The sequence below is a fragment of the Seriola dumerili genome, unplaced genomic scaffold, assembly GCF_002260705.1.
Source record: "Seriola dumerili isolate Sdu_G_001 unplaced genomic scaffold, Sdu_1.0 BDQW01000011.1, whole genome shotgun sequence".
Classification (NCBI taxonomy): domain Eukaryota; kingdom Metazoa; phylum Chordata; class Actinopteri; order Carangiformes; family Carangidae; genus Seriola; species Seriola dumerili.
Window position 1 is genome coordinate 2,569,583 of NW_019174266.1, and position 17,500 is coordinate 2,587,082.

The following is a 17,500-nucleotide window of genomic DNA, read 5'->3' on the forward strand; positions in this document are numbered from 1 at the left end:
TTTTTATGACTTTTTATGACTTACTATACTATGACTTTTTATGACTTTTTATGACTTACTATACTATGACTTTTTATGACTTTTTATGACTTACTATACTATGACTTTTCATGCCATACTATACTATGACATTTTTATGACTTTTCATGCCTTAGTATACTATGATGTTTTTATGACTTTTTATGCCTTACTATACTATGACGTTTTTATGACTTTTTATGCCTTACTATACTATGACTTTTTTATGACTTTTTATGACTTACTATACTATAACTTTTTTAAGACTTTTTATGCCTTACTATACCATGACTTTTCATGCCATACTATACTATGACTTTTTTATGACTTTTTATGCTTTACTATACTATGACTTTTTTAAGACTTTTTATGCCTTACTATACTATGACTTTGACTTTTTATGCCTTACTATACTATGACGTTTTTACGACTTTTTATGCCTTACTATACTATGACTTTTTATGCCTTCCTATACTATGACGTTTTTATGACTTTTTATGCCTTACTATACTATGACTTTTCATGCCATAATATACTATGACATTTTTATGACTTTTCATGCCTTACTATACTATGATTTTTTATGCCTTACTATACTATGACGTTTTTGTGACTTTTTATGCGTTACTATACTATGACTTTTTTATGACTTTTTATGACTTACTATACTATGACTTTTTTATGACTTTTTATGCCTTACTATACTATGACTTTTTTATGACTTTTTATGCTTTACTATACTATGACTTTTCATGCCTTACTATACTATGACTTTTCATGCCATACTATACTATGACTTTTTTGACTTTTTATGCCTTACTATACTATGACTTTGAGTTTTTATGCCTTACTCTACTATGACGTTTTTATGACTTTTTATGCCTTACTATACTATGACTTTTCATGCCTTCATATACTATGACTTTCTAGCCATACTATACTATGACATTTTTATGACTTTTTATACCTTACTATACTATGACTTTTTTCTTTTTATGCCTTACTATACTATGACTTTTCATGCCTTCATATACTATGACTTTCTAGCCATACTATACTATGACATTTTTATGACTTTTTATGCCTTACTATACTATGACATTTTTATGAGTTTTTATGCCTTACTATACTATGACGTTTTTTCTTACATTTTTATGCCTTACCATACTGTGTCGTTTTTATGCCTTACTATACTGTGACGTTTTTATGCCTTACTATACTATGACGTTTTTTCTTACATTTTTATGCCTTACCATACTGTGTCGTTTTTATGCCTTACTATACTGTGACGTTTTTATGCCTTACTATACTATGACGTTTTTTCTTACATTTTTATGCCTTACCATACTGTGTCGTTTTTATGCCTTACTATACTGTGACGTTTTTATGCCTTACTATACTATGACGTTTTTTCTTACATTTTTATGCCTTACCATACTGTGTCGTTTTTATGCCTTACTATACTGTGACGTTTTTATGCCTTACTATACTATGACGTTTTTTCTTACATTTTTATGCCTTACCATACTGTGTCGTTTTTATGCCTTACTATACTGTGACGTTTTTATGCCTTACTATACTATGACGTTTTTTCTTACATTTTTATGCCTTACCATACTGTGTCGTTTTTATGCCTTACTATACTGTGACGTTTTTATGCCTTACTATACTATGACGTTTTTTCTTACATTTTTATGCCTTACCATACTGTGTCGTTTTTATGCCTTACTATACTGTGACGTTTTTATGCCTTACTATACTATGACGTTTTTTCTTACATTTTTATGCCTTACCATACTGTGTCGTTTTTATGCCTTACTATACTGTGACGTTTTTATGCCTTACTATACTATGACGTTTTTTCTTACATTTTTATGCCTTACCATACTGTGTCGTTTTTATGCCTTACTATACTGTGACGTTTTTATGCCTTACTATACTATGACGTTTTTTCTTACATTTTTATGCCTTACCATACTGTGTCGTTTTTATGCCTTACTATACTGTGACGTTTTTATGCCTTACTATACTATGACGTTTTTTCTTACATTTTTATGCCTTACCATACTGTGTCGTTTTTATGCCTTACTATACTGTGACGTTTTTATGCCTTACTATACTATGACGTTTTTTCTTACATTTTTATGCCTTACCATACTGTGTCGTTTTTATGCCTTACTATACTGTGACGTTTTTATGCCTTACTATACTATGACGTTTTTTCTTACATTTTTATGCCTTACCATACTGTGTCGTTTTTATGCCTTACTATACTGTGACGTTTTTATGCCTTACTATACTATGACGTTTTTTCTTACATTTTTATGCCTTACCATACTGTGTCGTTTTTATGCCTTACTATACTGTGACGTTTTTATGCCTTACTATACTATGACGTTTTTTCTTACATTTTTATGCCTTACCATACTGTGTCGTTTTTATGCCTTACTATACTGTGACGTTTTTATGCCTTACTATACTATGACGTTTTTTCTTACATTTTTATGCCTTACCATACTGTGTCGTTTTTATGCCTTACTATACTGTGACGTTTTTATGCCTTACTATACTATGACGTTTTTTCTTACATTTTTATGCCTTACCATACTGTGTCGTTTTTATGCCTTACTATACTGTGACGTTTTTATGCCTTACTATACTATGACGTTTTTTCTTACATTTTTATGCCTTACCATACTGTGTCGTTTTTATGCCTTACTATACTGTGACGTTTTTATGCCTTACTATACTATGACGTTTTTTCTTACATTTTTATGCCTTACCATACTGTGTCGTTTTTATGCCTTACTATACTGTGACGTTTTTATGCCTTACTATACTATGACGTTTTTTCTTACATTTTTATGCCTTACCATACTGTGTCGTTTTTATGCCTTACTATACTGTGACGTTTTTATGCCTTACTATACTATGACGTTTTTTCTTACATTTTTATGCCTTACCATACTGTGTCGTTTTTATGCCTTACTATACTGTGACGTTTTTATGCCTTACTATACTATGACGTTTTTTCTTACATTTTTATGCCTTACCATACTGTGTCGTTTTTATGCCTTACTATACTGTGACGTTTTTATGCCTTACTATACTATGATGTTTTTATGACTTTTTTATGTCTTACTATACTATGACTTTTTATGCCTTAGTATACTATGACGTTTTTTCTTACATTTTTATGCCTTACCATACTGTGTCGTTTTTATGCCTTACTATACTGTGACGTTTTTTGACGTTTTTATGCCTTACTATACTATGACGTTTTTATGACTTTTTATGCCTTACTATACTATGATATTTTTATGACTTTTTATGCCTTACTATACTATGATATTTTTATGACTTTTTATGCCTTACTATACTATGATGTTTTTTCTTTTACATTTTTATGTCTTACTATACTATGACTTTTTATGCCTTACTCTACTATGATGTTTTTTTTGACATTTTTATGCCTTACTATACTATGACTTTTTATACCTAACTATATAGGCCTATTATGACGTTTTTTGACATTTTTAGGTCTTACTATACAATGACTTTTTATGCCTTACCATACTATGACGTTTTTATGCCTTACTATACTATGACATGTTTTGACTTTTTTATGCCTTACTATATTATGACTTTTTATGCCTTACTATACTATGACATTCTTATGCCTTACTATATTATGACTTTTCATGCCTTACTATACAATGACTTTTTATGACATACTATACTATGACGTTTTTTTGATGTTTTTTATGCCTATTTTACTATGACTTTTGATGCCTTACTATCCTATGACTTTTTATACCTCACCATACCATGATGTTTTTATGCCTTACTATACATTGACTTTTTATGCCTTAGCATACTATGACGTTTATATTAATTGCTATACTATGACTTTTTTATGACTTACTATTATTAGTATTATACAGTTTATGTTAGGAAACATGACATGCAGCAGAGATCCCTGTCGGGACTTAACCGGAGTGACGTTACTTCTACTCTACTCACTTGGCCACCACCACCAAGTCCTGAAAGCAAACGTTTTGATCCCATTATTATTAAAGGGGCTTGACCCAGATATGTCATAAACAGGATATTTAACATTTGTCAGTGCTCTCTAGGGGACAAACTATGTAATGGAAGCTCAAAATATTCCTAAAAAGTCATATATAAAAAACAAAACAGCACTGCTTCTGTACTGTATCAGTATTGAAGGTATCACCAGGATTAAAAACTATTCAATAAACCCTAATTCACTGTTGGTTTCATGGACTCACCGTGGAGTAAATGGAGGAGGTGCTGGAGACCAGAGACAGGGATGATCCATGAACTGAGGAGACAGAAGCCACAAGTAAAAGAGTGGATTAGAAAGTACATCTGTACACACAACACTACTCTAATTACCAAGAGACCCCCCACAGAAACCACCCACCCTGCTTCAACCCTGCCCACCCGACAACTGGTCCTCCCAGTGTTCCCAGTTCCTCCCACCTGCCCACTTCCTCTGCAGCTCTTTGGTCATAAAGATAAAACTCCTACATGCTGCAGTCGCACTGTGGCACAACTAATGACAGCCTGAGCAATACTCTGCTAATGAGTCAGCCGCTAATCACACATCAGAGGCCAGGACACAACGCCAGCACTGTTTCCCGCCTGGGAGCAGATCAGAGAGGATCAGGAGTGTGAAGTCATCGGCCGCACCGAGAGGTCGGGCTGATCTCAGCAAATTCAGTCATTCACTCAATTACCTCACAGGGAGCAGACAAGACTTTAATGAGGACTCACTCTTTTATTCTAATTTGGTCTAGACGGCAACGTGTGCTGTGAGCCACATGAAAAGGAGAATTCACGGCAGGTCATGTGTGACAGGATCTTTTAAATTGGACTCACTGTTATTGTTTTAAGACATGATTTGATCGGCATTGCAAGCTGTGAATTACCATTTGATTCTCATCCTAAAAAAACAAAATAAAAATAAAGCAGAAGGTTATAAGGCTTTATCCACAGAAGTTGTGCAAGATTATAAGGCAGAACAAAAATCCCCTGTGACTTCTACGACTGTGACTTTGCAGAAAGTGGGAACAGAAAGTAATAACGAACGTACATGCTGCTAATCTCCTTAAAGATTAAGTTCATCTATCTTTCAGTTTGTAGTTGTAGATTATAAACTGTGTCTTTCAGCAAATATGGTTTGTACAGACATAAGAGGAGGGTGAGTGTACACCAAGGTAAGTGGGAGTGTTTTTGGCCAGTGTATGAGGTGACAGTGTGTAGTGGTGTTGCTCTCCATCGGGACAGGTGTGACAAAGTGTTGGGTGGATGATGTGACTTTTGTCCTGTCAATCTAACAACGGTCGGGTAACTCTACCCTTCAGCAATGCACACACATGTACACGCAAACGGCATGTCCTCACAGACCTACACACTGCGATCCAACACACACACACAGAAAGAGAGAGAGGGAGAGAGAAAGTTATGTTGGAAGTTTCTTGTATATCATCACCTCTCTCTCACGCCTCTCACTTTGATCCCTGTAATTATCTCCTCCACTGAAAGGGAAGACTGACTCGTGGGGCTGGGAAACACAGCGAGACAGATATAACTATGCTCCTGTGGGGGAGGGGGGAAATAATAATAAGTTTGAGTCTCTGTTATTGTGCATGTGTATTTGGCGTGTGCTGCCAGTACAGTTTTATAAAAGTTAAACAACACCAGCAACACCTTTTCTTATACACTATATGTTGAGATAAAAACAGGCTTTTGTTCTGAAGAAGGCAACATGCTTCAAACAGTGATGTAAAGAATCATCTGGTCAGACTGACATGATGCTCAAAAAACACTGAGCTTTCAAGTAGGAGTCTGGATTTCCCATGTTTCCTAAAGAACACGCACGCATCTGACTCCCCTAAGGCGCCTTCACGGAACCAATTTCAGTGTCACTGGATTTTATCTCTGAGTCTTTGTCCATCTCTCATGTTGCATGTGTTCGTCTCTGCTTCAACTCTGCAGGGACAAAAACTACCTTTAGATCCTTTCACACTGTCAGGTGATGAACCAGTTTGTGATTTTCATCTGTGACTTTCTGCTCTGCTTCAGTTATTGATTAACTCCATTTACCAGAATGCCTTTTTTTTTGACAACGTTGAAAGGATTTTGGATTCACCTGCTGATTACACAGGCTGAGACAGAAATATTTTTCGTTTTCAGGAAAGAAACTCTGACTTTGCAAACATGTCTTGTGGCTGCATTATGATGTGGTTTAATGTTTACACTGTGGTTCACTGAAATGCAAGTTCACTGCCAACATCATTGAGGTTTTTAAGGCTGGATTTTTCCATTAAGAGAACACAGTACAACCCGTTCCTCCCTCTCTCTAAACCAAAGCGCTGTGTTGTTTCTATGGCTCTGAGGATTGAGCAGACTCCAGAGGAGCGACCTCTCCTGAGCAGGGAGTCTGCCTGATGGTGGGAAAAGCGCTGCTGGGGACTTTTCCCAATAAACAAGCTTATGAAAAAAACAAAGCCACACCAAAGCTGATTATGGATTTCTAAGGGGATAGAGGGCTTTTCTTAGAGGAGCGGCTGTAATCCGTGTTAATGTTCTCTAAACAAATGGAATAATAACTCTTTTGGCATGGCGATGTGGAATAAGGAAGGGGAGGCTTCAGAGTTCTAGAGAGAAGGGGGCATGTAGGTCTCAGAAAAGGATTACACCTAATTACAGATTTCGCCAAATGTCTGAAGCAAACATGGCCAGGACTCACACAGAGTCACTGAATATGACTCTATTCCTCCATCCGTCTTTTGTCTCCTCTTACCTTCCTCGAAGCCGTCCCTGAAGGAGCCCGACCGGCTCATGGTGCGAGTCTTCTCGTCGAGCGACATGCAGGAGTTTCTCAGTCGATTGTCGCTGCAGGGGTCAAAGGGGGCGTCCTGATTGGTCAGGCTGTTGTTGCGCAGACCGGCGATGTTGATCTGAGCTGCAGAGGTTGGGCTGGATGCTGTAAAGTGATACAGGAAATTATAAAATTATATTTTTATTAAAAGTTTAGTCTATACATGTCTGACTTTCCCAGAGTCCAAGGTAACATCTTCAAATTACTTGTTTTGTGTGAACAAGAGTCCAAAACCCAAAGATATATATTTTACCATATAATTTTACAATATAAAACAGAAAAAAGCAGCAAATCTTTACAATTAAGAGGCTGGAACTAAAACATGTTTGGCCCTTTTGCTGGATAAATGACTTAAATGATTGATTAATCAATCACTGTTCTGTCCATTCACTGATGACATGAAATGATATGACAAGAGCATTATGTGTATCAGGCTAAATCCAGCCGAGTGTGGTGATTGCTTTCACTTGAAAAACCTGCTAAATCTAATCGTAAACTTTTTGGAACTAAAAACAACAACCTTGGGTCGATACACTGACTTTAGAGATCGTTTAAACTTCAGTTTATGAAAACTGAAGGGTTTCATTTGTTTCTGTACAGTGGCCATACGGAAGAAATGATTCCCGGGTAAATAAATGTGTAGTGCTGGGTTCTGGGGCGTACCGAGCTGTCCGAAGTTGAAGCGGGTGCCGGAGGGGGAGGTGAGGCTGGAGCCCGGGGAGAACGGGGAGTTACTGGCTGACTCCTGCAGCCCGCTGGTGGAGTGGGAGCGCAGCCAATCACGGGCCTCCTCGTGGCTTCGCAGCTGTGGAGATGGGCCATACCTGCAATAAGTCAGAGAAGAGGTTAAAGTGGAAGTGAGGACACAAAACAGAACAAGTGCAGTTCTATGTTATTACAGGACAAGTCGATCTGGATTCTGATTTTTCAGACTTTTCACAATCAAAGGATTTTTTTTTTCCCTCAAGCAGCCAGATTAGTAGCCGGGATCTAACATCAGATGAATCAGACGCTGAGACAAGAAATCACAACAGCGTGAACACGGACTGATTCTCAGCTGTGAGCAACACAGACTGGGGAAAAAAGCAGAACAGAAGCCAAAGAAAATTTGACCCCCCAGAAATCAAGCCTGCTACAGCGTAAGACAGTGATAGCTCTGTAGGACGACAAGGTGACATGCCTCTTCACAGAAGCACAACACAACAACACAGGTGCCAAACATAAACGTCAAAAGCATCTTTACAAGCGTGAGCACAAGCCTCGAAGAGTGAATGTAGACGCAGAAAGAAAAAAAAAAAAGAAAAAGAAAAACAGAAGACAATTTTAACCAGTGTGCAAAAGCTCAACATGTCCAACAGGAAGTGAAGTCTGTACCTGAGTCCCTTCTTAGGCAGAGTGTTTCTACCACAATGTGTCCCGCTGTGGGAGAGAAACACTTCAGAGGTGGAAAGAAAAGGAAGAAAGGAGGCAAAGAAACATGTGGCTGCACCACTCAACAACTATATAACACTAAAATTATTTTTCTTACTGACACAAATACATCCTAACTTACACACTGCAGAAAATCTCTATCTTGTGTTTTAATTTTTGTCTCTTATTCAGCTGTAAAACTCGTTTTTTCTTTCAACAATTAGAAAAACTGCCTCTCAAAACATTTTCTTGAAAGAAATCAGACGACTATAGTGGAATAAAGAATAAATACATTTGATTATTGATTATAGAAAATAATGAAACATTTGACTCATCAAACTGACTAATTACTGAACATAAGGCTTACAGGAAATAAGACTTTTAGGACTCAGAAATAGCAAAACAATCCTTAAGATTGAGATTTTTGCAGTGCAAAATCCATCATAAACATCCTGTGTTCACGCTACTGGGTGAATCTGCACGTATAAACTCTACCACAAGGTGGCAGTGTGTCACAGTCAAAACAGACTAGAGTGGACCACTAAACAAAAGCACTGGAGCTGCCGACATCCACACAGACAACCTCACATTTTCTCTCTCTCATTCGCACAGGAGCTAGAGGTCCTAAAAATAACCACTAACTACCACACAGAGCAAAACACTTCCACACACAAAAAGACACAAAATACAACAAGCTAGCACACAGAGCTACTCTCTGTGGTCCTCTGTGATGCTTTGTGTGTGGCAGCAGGTGGTGGTTTAGTAGGAACCTCCACAGCTGTTTCACCAGGAGCCTAACACCGCACACAGGTGCATTTACCTGTCCTGCTTCCGAGGTAGTGTGTTTCGGCTGAATATAGGGCTAGCGGAGGGGGAGGAGAGGGGACTGATGGAGGACAGGAAGAAGGAAAACGAACAACAGACACAGAGAAAGAAAGTTTTAGAGAATAAAGTAGAAGAAGAAATCCTTCAGAACTGAAGTCAACTGCGAGATTCTTCACCAATGCAGTTAATAAAGAAAACTCAGCGGAGGAGGGTGATGTCATGGCCTCAAAGCTTCGACTCCAGATGCTATTAAGTTTCCTCTGAGACATTCCTGTCACATTACACAGTCAACCTGTCAGGATGGAATCTGCTACAATGACCACAATTACTGTATAATAGACTGAGGACGCCGTGGGATTTTGTTTCTGTGCTCGAGCGCAGACAGAACGGCAAACAAGAGGCGACACCTCGCCGTGACGAATGCTTTGAGCATCACCTCCATTCCGGATCCTTTAAAAAGGAATTCATGTCAGAACTGAACTGGGCAGGATTTTAACACGGTCACTGACAGAAGTATTTAGATCCTTTACTTCAGTGAAAATATCAAAAACTTCATTACAAGTCAAAGTGCATTCAAAATTTGACTGAACAAAAACTACTGAAGTTTTATAAGTGAAACGTACTTGACACTACTTTATTAGTGATGCATGGACCTACTGTATAAGCAGCATTTATTGTTGTAGCTGGTTGAGGTTCCGCTAATTTTAACTACTTTTATAAACTTTTAGCCTGTTACTTGTCATTATAAAAATTCATAGGGTTGTGTCTCACATTATCTGTGTTGGGCCCTTGAATTTGAGGGAATAAGGCCTGGAAAGTCCTTAAATCTGATGTCATACTTCCAGTAACTATACTCACACAGCAAAGTGCAAAGAGTCTATCAGAACGAAGTATTTCTGTTACTTAGTTCATGCAACTTTTGGAAAGTCACATTAATTCATGAATCACACTTCGTAACAGATTGTGTGTAAAGGATCTGGAAAGAAGCCTGTACACCAGACTAATGAAGGCAAGATGCAACTGGAGAACAGATGAGGTTTTTTTTTTTATTTAAAAAAAAAAAAAGGAAAGGAGATTTTCTTTTTAAATGGAAATTCCAAAAAACTCGCCACTATTGTGTGTCCTCACCTCTCAGACATGCCAGTCTTGACGCTGCCAGTGCGACCCAGTGCGGACAGGGTGTCCTCCCTGTGGGTGCCATGGCCGCCGCTGCCCAGGCTCATGTCGATGGACTCGCTGCTGGTGTGCATGCTGCTGACGGAGGGGTAGCCCACGCTGCCCGTCCCACCGTGCCCGCCCAGCGTGCTCTCCCTGCTCTGGGCGGAGGAGCTGCTGAAGGTGGTGCCCCAAGTGAGGCTGTTGGAGGGGCCGGTGGAGGAATAGACCGAGCCGGGACTGGAGGCCTGTGGATGGGTGGAGAGGATTGATTTGAGGTTATTGATTTCCGAATCTATTCTAGTCGTCAAACAATTTATCATAAGTGAGAGTGTGTAGTGTAGAGATATCTCCTTGGGCTCTGTGGCATTTTCCACCATTTTCTGACTTTAGAAAGATCATGTGATTGATCATTAAAACATTCATCAGCTGCAGCCCTGATCAATTCAATTCTAGTTTCCCCTTCTGTTTGATGGTCTGTTTGATTTGAAATAACTGACTCTCCACACTTTTGAGCTCCTGCTCACTGTTTGTAAAAACAATGCCTGATGTGTCACTTTATGATTCATAACATGTCTGAAAAAACCTTATGAATCATGTGAGAACATGATGTAGAGTTCATGACTGGGCACGCTCACACCTTTCTGCCCAGCGTCAGTATGTAGCCTACAGTTCGTCAAACAAGTGTCTACACTGTCCATCCGTACTTCCAAGGAAGTTTGTCGCATTAGTCAGGTGAGACCAAGATCATCCTTGTGTCCCCGCCAAAGCCTCGTCATTAGCTCTGCAAACACCTTCCCACATCCAACGCAAACACTTACTTAATCACCTCTAAGCCCAAGGGCACACAATAATTTTTAATCTTAAAACAGAACTTAACCAGCAGGTTTGACAGTTGACCAGGAACCGTTTAGCTGATGTGTGAAAAGACAGTGGCTCTAAAGATCATATGTGGTGAGTTAGTTCTGTGGAGGAGGACAGTAAAATACATGTAGTGTGACATGAAAATGACATGAAAGGAAAATCAATATCTGCACCAGACTCCGTGGCAATGCATTAAATAGTTGTTTAGATATTACACTCTCCTATTACACTACAAATATCAACCTCTCAAATATCAACATCTCACCCTTGAATGAAATAACCAAAGTCAGCAGGTTTCATCCTGTAGGCACCATCAAAATGTCTGTAGAAAGATTTCATTGCAATCCCTCCAGCAGCTGATGAGATATTTCAGTCTGGACCAAAGTGGTGGACTGAGCGACAGACAGACACTGCCTTAGCACGGCTAAAAAGAACTCATATACAACTCCAAAATAAACGAAAAAAAAACAAACACTTTCCCTCTTTTCACAGTGAGTAATGGGTGGTGGGCAGTTGGAGGATGTCCACAGTGTGACAAATAAATAAGCGGCTCCTCCTGTGGCAGACTTCTAAAAATAAACCAGGCCACTGCAGTGAGTTTAAAGCACAAGAATAAAGAAAAACACTGTTTTCTTTAGACAACGCTGGTAGTTTTTTTTTTTTAAATCATACAATTGATTGTGGAGAATAACAGATCAATAATCTTCTAGGAGTTCACAAACACACCAATCCTCTCACCTGCTCGCTGCCCAGCGTCCCCGTCCCCGACCCCAGCGCTCTGCCTCCGAACAGGGGGCTGCTGGTCTCGCTGTCCCCGCCCCCCAGCCCTGCATCAGGGGACTCCAGCACCGTGGCCACATGGTTCATGGTGGCGTGGGGGTTGGAGATAACGGTGGAGTTCTTCATGTTTTCAGCCGTGGTGACCGGAGCCTGTTTACCGGGCTTCCCACCAAACAACCTGTTGAAAATCAAGGAAGAAGGGGAGGAAGGGGAGGAAGGGGAGGAAGGGTGAGAGAGACAGAGAGAGAGAGAGAGAGAGGTGAAGTTGGGTCAAAGCACTGATACAAGATCAGGAATAAAGGTGTGTAATCTCCCATTTGTGACCAACAGGACAAATTTACAATGTCACACATTTCTGAGATTGTAACACGTCATATAATCAATTAATAAAGGAGTATTAACCCAGAAGAAAGGCCGTGATGTTCTATAAAAACATTCTCTTTCCAATTTAATGAATTACTGTCTACATCTTTTTATTAATTATTTCTTTTGAACCCGTGTTTCCTTGTGATTAATTGGAATTTTTATCCTGAAAAAAGGAAGGTAAGAGGGAGGTCACCAAAATCGTTAGGGTTTCTCCTCCAGGGACTTTGAATATTAGCAGCAAATTTAACAACAAATTTCATGTAAATATTCATGACTGTTCTGGATCAAAGCGCTGAACGCAGTGTGTTTGCCGCTGGTGTTATTCTTTACTCTGCATGGAACAAGAAAGACAGCAGCGGGCCTGCAGTCAGAGAAAGTAGAGTCAGTGCTCGGAACACACACACACACACACACACACACACACACACACACACACACACACAGAACTCCCTCCTGGTTCTCTGCTAATCCTGAGTTAGAGTTAAATGGCAGGCTGTGATGACTGGAGCCGTGGTGGGCGATAATGGCAGCACACAGCCTCTTTGAAGAGTTATCACTCCCTCACATTAATGAGGGCAGAGCGCTGAGGTAAGACTCAGCTCCCATTACCCTGCACCACACCCTCCCCCCCACCACCACCACCAAGGCTGAGGCTTGGCAGCTGATCAGCCCAGCTCAAGGCCTGCATTCACAATGGCCTGATTTAACCTCACTGAGAAAGAGAGAGAGAAACAGAGAGAGAAAGAGTGTGTGTGTGTGTGTGTGTGTGTGTGTGTGTGTGTGTGTGTGTGTGTGTGTGTAACAAGCCCACACGTGTGATCCTTACTCACCACTTCTTATCATTTACTGTGACTACGTGATTACTGTTTTTAAAATGGTCTTCTGTGTGTGTGTGTGTGTGTGTGTGTGTGTGTGTGTGTGTATGTGTACAATATGTGGGTAAAGTCAAGCCCATACAGGAGAGCCCCACTCAGCGTGGCTCATCTGTTAGCCGTCACTATGTCTACAGGATTACTGACATTATAAATGATCTGTAAAAGAGTGTGTTTGTGTGTGTGTGTGTGTGTGTGTGTGTGTGTGTGCTCACCTGCGTAGTGTAGGTGAAGAAACCTGTTGTCTTCCTGTCAGAGGAACAGTCGCTGCTCCTCCACTCTGCATCGTGACCCCGCTCCTCAGGTTGTCCATCTCAGAGACGCCCTTCTCCCGATCCGTCTGATTGGCCAGCAGCCCTCCTGAGCCGTTGGCCTTGGCGATGCTGATCGAGTTTTTGCCGTGAGACGTGACAGAGAGCACGGCGGCTTCGATGCTGCTGGTGGAAGAGCGGTTTCCGTTGCGGGCGGCAGCTCCTGAGCGGCTGGGTCTGGGCAGGCTGCGGTACTGCAGCGTGGAGCGGGCACTCATGGGGAGGAAACCATCGTCATGGTGACCCAGTGCAGACCCTCCGTCCTGCCCACCAGCTTTAAGGCTTCCTGCCAGTGAGCGCGCACCAGATTTGGGCATCTTCCCCAGGGTGGCTGAACCGCTGGTGATAGTGGCACCACTAGCCGTAACCATGGTTACCATCCCAGGGCCCTGCTTCTTAAAGCCGAAGGTGCTGGTTGGGGTGCGGGAGGTGAGTGTGTGCGTCTGGGAGTGGGGGTCCGAGACGGTGTGCGTGAGGGCGTTCGTTGTCGGCGTGCGGCTGCTGGAGATCGAATGTTTCTTCGCCTCATCGCCGCTGCTGCGTCCTGCGTCTGAGGGCGAGCGGTGAAGGCCGTTAGAACGCGGAGAGACACGTCCTTTCTCTGACACCTTGACATCATCCGTCTTGCCTGCAGGTCACACAGAAGGAGACATCAGCAGGGTGTGTGTTTGTTTTTTTCATTTGTCCTCAGCCCAGAAAAGACTAGAAGGTTTTAGTAAATGAATCTTTTCTGTCTTTTTCTTTAAGAGGTTTTCAGAATTTAAGTCGTGGCAGTAAACCCACTAAATAAGCAATTCATTTCATATTTATATTACTATGTAGTTGAATGTATTTTTGTAACTTTATTTAAGAGGCGAGGAGACAAAGAATGATACCAGCTAGGAAGAAGAAATGGCCTCTCTGTAATTGGTGGTGGATGTCTGTGTTACCTGAACTGTGGGTCTTGAGGCTGCTGGAGCCCGTGGAGCCTGTGCTGCTCGTGCTTTTAGTCCGGGGGGACGTCACCCCAACCTGAGCGCTCATGCCTCTCCTCCAGGAGCCCGTGTGCGACACGGAGGGGGTCTTTCTCCCCGAGCCGCCCTTGTCAGACTCGTCAGAGATGTCGGAGGGGTTCCGGCGGCTCCATTTGGAGCCTGGCTCCATCCTGACCCCGCTGTCTGACCCGCCGTCTGGCCTCTTCACCTCGTCTCCTGACCAGGCCTGGTGCAACGCTGTGGAGGCCGAGTGCTTCTCTGCATCCGTCACGGGCTGGGAACACACACACACACTCAGATTTATTACTGCTGAAGAAAGCGTCTTTTATGAGACATTGCCAAGTGGCTCTAAAAAGCACTCCATTTTATGACCACAACCATCCTGCTGGGTAATCCCACCAGCGTCCACACCACCGTCACCTGAGCAGTTCATCAGGAAGCTGTTTGACCACATTAGAAAGAACTGCACCGACCGTGACGCTGCAGCTAGCGCCTGCACCGTGAGGCCTGAGCAGAAACACTTCTCCTGGTTCAGTGAAATGTGAGAGAAGAAGCTCATGTTTTTAAGAAAAAGACTTGAACTTGAAGTTTTGGGCAAATTGTGAGATTCCAGTTTTTCAGGTCTTTGAATGAGGTGTCTTTAAATATTTTCTCTTCAAACTTGTGCTAACAGTGTTTTTTACTCTGCTAATTGCCATTTCAAAGCAACAGAAATAATATTAAAGCATTTAAAGTTGTATGTATACAGCCCCTGGTAAAATCCTGGCACAAGTATTAAGTAAGACAGCATCAGGTGTTCTTTACAGACTGTATTGATATTTTTCTTTTTATCCTTCAAACAAGTTTACAATAAAAAAAAGTGCACAAACAGCGGCGGTCCCTGCAGCAGAGTTTTATAAATTCATGACTTTGTTTAAAACAGAAAACACACTGAAGGCAATTTACTGCTGCACTTAGAATTTCTTTTAACTCATTTGTGAAGGTTTTGCTGTTTCAAATAAAAGTATAACATAGCCAGTTCGCCATAGCCTTTATTTAACTATCACAGTAAATTACAGCTGTTTAAGGGATGACGGCTGCTTTCGAGCTCTGCAGTCGTCCAGGCAACGCTACAAAAATGCAGCACGGTCCAGCCAACGTGTGTCATTACCAGAGGAGAGATGAGGCAGAGTTTATTAAGCTGCACCGTGTCAGAGCTGCTGTACTGAGAGAAAGACTCCATTGTACTCTCCTTTGTTTTTTCTTCAGCACCTTGACCTCTGCAGCTGTAATAGACACACGTCACATGATGACCGGCTCCAGTTCAGACACAATATAGTGTATGTGTGTGTGTGTGTGTGTGTGTGTGTGTGTGTGTGTGCACATGTGTGTGTCGAACTCAAGTGAGTCAGCTGACAATATTATCGTCTCACCGATCACCTTACTGAACCGTAGTGGCTCCTAATCAGTGTTTAGTGATTTGAGGCCTGAGTCAACATCAGCTTTAGCTCTGTGAGTCTCACATTCTTCTCTGAGAGTGCAGGAATGCAGGGACAGACCGGCTTTAGGAAAATGAAGCAAAGCGGAGGGACGACCATGTAGATGTATGAAAGAAGAGTTTGCTACATATAGTTTATACTTCCTGCAACCCTTTTCAATGTTATATGTAATTTGCTGCTTAAACTGACAACAGAAAGAAACCGAAAACAAGAGTTACCTTCGGCACACCAATGTGGTGGACCAGCGGGCTTTGTCCCGGGTCAGTCCGACTATGGAGAGAGCTCAGAGAGGGTTCTGTTGGCCCTCTGCTACATCAGCATCGAGATCAGGGTTTGTAGTTGAGATTAAGATTCCTACAGCTTGCTTTGGACAGCAGCCAGGCTGACAGCGGTAGCCATGTTGCTAACGTGACCGCTCAGCCAAACAATTATCAATGAACAATCATTGATAATGTAAACAATTTCCTGTTAGTTGCCTCTCTGCTGCTGCAAATTACTAGTGATCATATTTTTGTCGTGAGAAGTTGAGGGTATGGTTGTTGTGTGAACGCTGTTGCTAGGCAACTGACAACAAAAAGAAATATGGTCTGTTTGCGTCTTTCTGAAAAACTTACTTTTTGCATTTGAATGCAATGTTCAGGAACGTTTTTAAAAACGTCACTGTACATCACAACTCATGAACTCGGCTCAAACACTTTTTGCTAATATCAAATCATTGTTGTGAATTGCCCAAAATAAAGTCACTGACATCTGTAAGGCAGCAACATGTTTAAGCAACTATTTGCTGGAGGAACCTTGTAGTTGTTCTTTTGGGCGTCTAGTAAGGGCACAAGGGGAATTTCATCAAATCTGGATGCATTATCAAATCTGCTTATTGAATCCAAATCCTTTTCAATCTTTAACTTGATCTATTAAGACTTAGCTTCCCAAACACTGATATTAAAACAACTGAAGCTCAGGTTTTGTCAGGTAACACTCTTCTCTAATGTAAAAGGGAAAGCAGCTGGCTATCCCAACATGTGACACATCAAAAAAACTGTGTGTGTGTGTGTGTGTGTGTGTGTGTGTGTGCAGTCTTACCTGTGTGTTGAGGCCCTTACGCTGTGCCGCGGGCGTGTTGGCGTAGGAGGAGATGGAGGAGCTGGTGTTGATGTCATCGGTGTCGATGTTGTCGCTGATGCCGCTGCTCACAGAGCTGCTGTCATCCCAGCTGAACACACACACAACAGAGGACAGAGAGGCTCACTTTAGTACTCTAAACAATAAATCTTCCAAAGTTGAGAGGATGGGGGAGGGGGAGGGCGAGGGGGAGGGGGGGGCCATTTAGCTCTATGGGAACAAGTTTCATTCCTCTTTGTAGAGACAGTCACTACAATCAGTCAGCAGACAGTCGGTGGAGCCGGAACACACAGCAGTGAGGTGTGATGCTTCTTATGTCATAAAAACCCAACACTGTTCTGCATCAGTCAGCTGAGGTCTCGATTCACAAAGATGCTTTTCGGAGCAGCACTCAGATTTTCAGTTTTGCAAATTAAAC

The 17,500-nt window shown here is 41.4% G+C and overlaps 1 protein-coding gene across 1 annotated transcript in view; it reads right to left on the reverse strand.

Moving 5' to 3' along the window:
* The window catches only part of nav2 (neuron navigator 2), a 63,075-nt gene that overhangs the window by 20,657 nt on the left and 24,918 nt on the right, over nt 1-17,500 (reverse strand). Inside the window, exons 6-14 of the mRNA XM_022746949.1 lie at nt 17,044-17,173; nt 14,441-14,759; nt 13,416-14,139; nt 11,973-12,140; nt 10,292-10,618; nt 8,303-8,347; nt 7,592-7,752; nt 6,851-7,033; nt 4,311-4,363 (exon numbers count right to left, since the gene is read on the reverse strand). Coding sequence (XP_022602670.1) covers nt 4,311-4,363; nt 6,851-7,033; nt 7,592-7,752; nt 8,303-8,347; nt 10,292-10,618; nt 11,973-12,140; nt 13,416-14,139; nt 14,441-14,759; nt 17,044-17,173 — 2,110 coding nt within the window. The remainder of the gene's footprint in view (nt 1-4,310; nt 4,364-6,850; nt 7,034-7,591; nt 7,753-8,302; nt 8,348-10,291; nt 10,619-11,972; nt 12,141-13,415; nt 14,140-14,440; nt 14,760-17,043; nt 17,174-17,500) is intronic.